The sequence below is a fragment of the Cynara cardunculus genome, assembly GCF_001531365.2.
Source record: "Cynara cardunculus var. scolymus isolate 2C chromosome LG 16, CcrdV1, whole genome shotgun sequence".
Taxonomy (NCBI): domain Eukaryota; kingdom Viridiplantae; phylum Streptophyta; class Magnoliopsida; order Asterales; family Asteraceae; genus Cynara; species Cynara cardunculus.
The window spans coordinates 3,901,879-3,906,103 of record NC_037543.1 but is presented as its reverse complement, the minus strand read 5'-3'; the positions used below and the strand labels follow the sequence as shown (position 1 = coordinate 3,906,103).

Here is a 4,225-nt window from a genome sequence, read left to right as displayed (position 1 = left end):
TAGTAACGTACTCTCAGAACTTCCATTTTGGTACATAAGATGTCAAGTTTTAAACATTTAAATACCTGGATAACCGGTTGAAGACTAATTTTAAATTAAACTAGAAGGGTACTCGCGCAATGCAGCGAGACACATCTTGATTTTAATATTTCATTTCATTTTTTATTTTAAATCGATGTTATAATATGGTCTTTATGTGATTTTGAAAAAACGATGATGTTTTTATTTTTGAATAAAATATAAATTTGAAGATATTATAAAATTTTGACAAAATTATATCGATATTAGCATCAAATTAACTATTTAAAATTCCTCAATTTTTGTTTTTTAATTCAAAATTTTTAATTATAATTTAATTTAAGTTCAATAACAAAGTAATTTATATTTGGTTTAGTAATATAATTTTCTTATAAAGATAATAGTTAATTATCTTATTAAAACTCAATAATTATCCTAATTACATTTTAGATTTTTAGATTTTAAAATTAGATGTTTATCCTTTATCTGATTATGTTTATCCGCAGTTAGTTACACGAATTCAAACATGGAGCTTTAATAAGTTGTATTTATGCATAATTTACTTGTAATCTTTAAACTTTAAGTAATATACATCAATATACAGTAATTCATGCATAAAAAAATGATTTTTAAGAGTTTTTGTCAAATGCTTTATAATATAGTATAGATAAAAGACTAATTTTAAATTTAAAAAAAATCTATGTCACCAACTCCGTCAACAAATAATACCGAGTTAGATGTCATATCAACATGATAACTATTTAATGCTTCAACTTTATCCAGATATTTAAATGTTTAAAACTTTACATCTTAGATATCAAAACAAAAGTTTTAAAAATATATTAAACCCAAAATAAAAATCAAATTAAATTACTTTACTTTTTCATACAATTTTTGTTTAAATTTAACAAACAACGATTTAAGAACCAGGAGCAAAGGTAATTAATTAATTTAAAATGGTATTTCGAAATTAATTAATAACCATTTTAAATTAATTAATAATATAAATTAATTTATGGATACAAATTAATTAACAAAAACTAAGCTCACCGTGGATTTTGATGAACATTTTGAACTCGAATTACATGTCCTGCCATGGAAACTTGAAGTGCTTCTTCTTCATAAGCCCTTCTCTCTATCTCCTCCAATCTAGCTTTCTTCTTCTCCTTCACAAACATGGCGATCAACAGCAACCCCAGAAGAAAAGCTCCGATGGCCGCCCCGGCCGAGCTTCCAAACACCACCTTCCACCGCTTTATCTTCTTCCTTTCCGGCAACAATGGCGACCGCACCACCAACCCGAAATGGCCGTGGCTCGTGGTGGCGCAGATGTTCGGTGCAACCTCTTTTTCGAGCGTCACCTTTCCATCGTCTCCAAACGTCGCACACATCTGTATCCGACCCGCCAACGTGTTGTTCTTCGCCATCGTGTAGTTATTGAAATCGATCTTTATTCCGTTCACGTTCGGTGACTGAATTTTAACCTCGAATTGCATGCTGAATTTGGTATCGTCCTCGGCGTTATACGCCAGTAACCCTAAAACCGGAGACACGAGTCGATAACCGAGTAGTTGGTCGTAGTTTTCGTAGTAAATACGAGACCAATTGTTTCCTAGGGTTTGTGTTACTATAAGAACTCTCTCTACATATGGACGGACGTCCACACCAGCTCCCAACTGAAACTCTTTGATGCTTGCACCGTACCGTTTGAGGCTTCCGCAACGATACTTAACCGTGCTAACGTTAATCCCCGTGAGATTTGACGGCAAACGGACGTTATACGACAAGCCGGTTTTGAAGTGTTTGTATGACTTGAAGGTGTAATATCTAATGGCAAGATCAAGAAGTCTTGTGGACTTGATTCCATGAGTTTGAATAGCAAATTGTGAGGGTAATGAGAAGAAAAGAAGAAGAACCCAAGTGAGAGAAAGATGATTAGATCCCATTTGCAAATGGGCATATCTTTGGTTGTTTGAAAAGAGGAAAGTAGGGTTTGATTATGGAAGTTTTATAATGTGAAGAGGGGTTGAAGATGATGATTGGAGTACAACCCGCTATGCGAACCGACTAATTCCAAGACGACCATTTGTTTTGCACACAGCCTGAAATCACCGCATTTGAACCTCCGTGGCCACAAAGAGATTTTTATTACTCATTGGATTTAAACCTGACACTTCCAGATACTTTTAACATTTGAAGTCAAGCTCAAACCAATCAAACACCATCTTTTATAATTGGAGTCAGACTTTTGTGACGAGAGAAAAGGGTTTTTGTGGGGTTGTAATATTGATTATGGTTTGTAAAAAAGGTGGTTGCTTTTGAGGGGTGAGTGGTGGTGGGGGGTGGTCAGCTAAAGATTTCTTGAATTTGCATGGAGTGACAGTGGTAAATGTGTAGGTGTGTTATGAGTTAATTATGGTAATAAATTAAACAAATGACTAAGATCTACATGAATTCCCATTTCATATTTTAGTTTACGAGAGTATTTGAAACTCGTTAGATTACTTTTTAAAAGAGTCATTGAAAAGATAAAGGGGTTCTAACGTATATCGAGGTGAAATGATCAAAATCTAATCGATATGGTTTTATAATACGTTTCCTCCAGAAGACGTTAGATGGAGTTACGAGGAGGATAGATAGGTGAGGAGTTAAACGAATACAGATTGTCTAGAGTGTCGAGTTCCTAGATGTATTAGATTTTAGCTTTGGTATATCATGTGAGAATATATGAAATCTGTTAGATTAATTCCAGAAGGTGGGTTCTAATATATATATATATATATATAGGAGAGCGATCAAATGAAAACCGCTCAATTTGCAAAAACCTCATTCCACCAATCATAATTTTTCATTTTGTTTATTTTTTTGTAATTATGAGAGGTTGATTAATCATTTTTATTGTGGAGAATGTTAATCTTGGATATTATCATCTTCATTATTTTAATTTTAGAGAAATACATGAAACAGTTTCATTAAAATTTCATTAAGTAGTATATGAAACAATTTCATAACCATATATGAAACAACTTCATCAAAAAAGTTATTATATGAAACAATTTCACAAGATTAACAATTTCATGAAAAAATTTCATAAGATTAACGCCGGATGATAGTAGTTTTTACGATTTTTATAAATTAGAGTGGTTTTCATTTGATCGCTCATCTCTCTCTCTATATATTATAGAAAGATTATAGAATTAATTGATATATAAAAATGTAGAAGAAAGTGATGAGTTGAAACGGAGGTTGTGGGAGTCAAATAATTGTGAGTGTGTTTGTCAAAAAAGAGGTGGCATGGCGTGCTTAGGAATTTGACAATGCCTCCCATTTGTAATCATACATGTTGTGTGGTTTTGATCAATACACTTGATCTAATTCTCCTTTTTTTAATATTATATAAAAAGAGGTGAGTTATTATACAACTTTTAACATTTATACAACCAATACAACTTAATTTTAACCGTTCATTTAATTTGATAAATATGTGATTTCATAAAAATTTTGATTGTTTCATAATATAAACATTTTAATCATAATTAATAAACTATAGTCATCTTCTATAAATGTTCAAATCTATACTATATTATAAAGTTTTTGACAAAAACTCTTAAAGACCACTTTTTATGCGTAAAGTACTGTTTATTAATACATATTACTTAAAACTCAAGATTGCAAGTAGATTGTGCGTAAGCACAACTTATTAAAGCTCCATATCTGAATTCGTGTAACTAACTGCAGATAAACATAATCAAATATAGGATAAACATCTCATTTTAAATATAAAAAAATTAAAATATAGTTAAGATAATTATTGAGTTCTAACATAATACTTAATTATTACTTTTATAAAATATTATATTATTAAACTAAAAATAAATTATTTCGTTATTAAACTTAAATTAAATTATAATAAAAAATATATTAAAAAAATTACATAAAAAATGAGAACTTTTAAATAGTTCATTTGATATTAACATTGATATATTTTTTCTCAAAATTTTATGATATTTTCAAATTTATATTTATTCAAAAATAAAATCATTATTGCTTTCTTACAAACACATAAAATCGTATTATAACATCGACAGAGACAAATAATAAAATAGATCATTGAAATCGATATATGTTTCGCTGCATTGCGCGAGTACTCTTCTAGTTATAATAAATAAACTCTCATCATTTCCATAAATATATCAATTAATTGGGT

General features: G+C 29.9%; 1 protein-coding gene across 1 annotated transcript; it reads right to left on the bottom strand.

Annotated features, from left to right (window-relative positions):
- Nucleotides 1-1,064: 1,064 nt before the first annotated feature.
- LOC112529607 lies at nt 1,065-1,964 on the bottom strand. The gene has a single exon (XM_025140933.1). The coding sequence runs from the start codon at nt 1,962-1,964 to the stop codon at nt 1,065-1,067; it is 900 nt and encodes a 299-aa protein (XP_024996701.1).
- Nucleotides 1,965-4,225: the final 2,261 nt, after the last annotated feature.

What these genes read in the sequence shown, in the direction of transcription:
- LOC112529607 (XM_025140933.1), bottom strand. Translation starts at nt 1,964, where the DNA reads ATGGGATCTAATCATCTTTCTCTCACTTGGGTTCTTCTTCTTTTCTTC.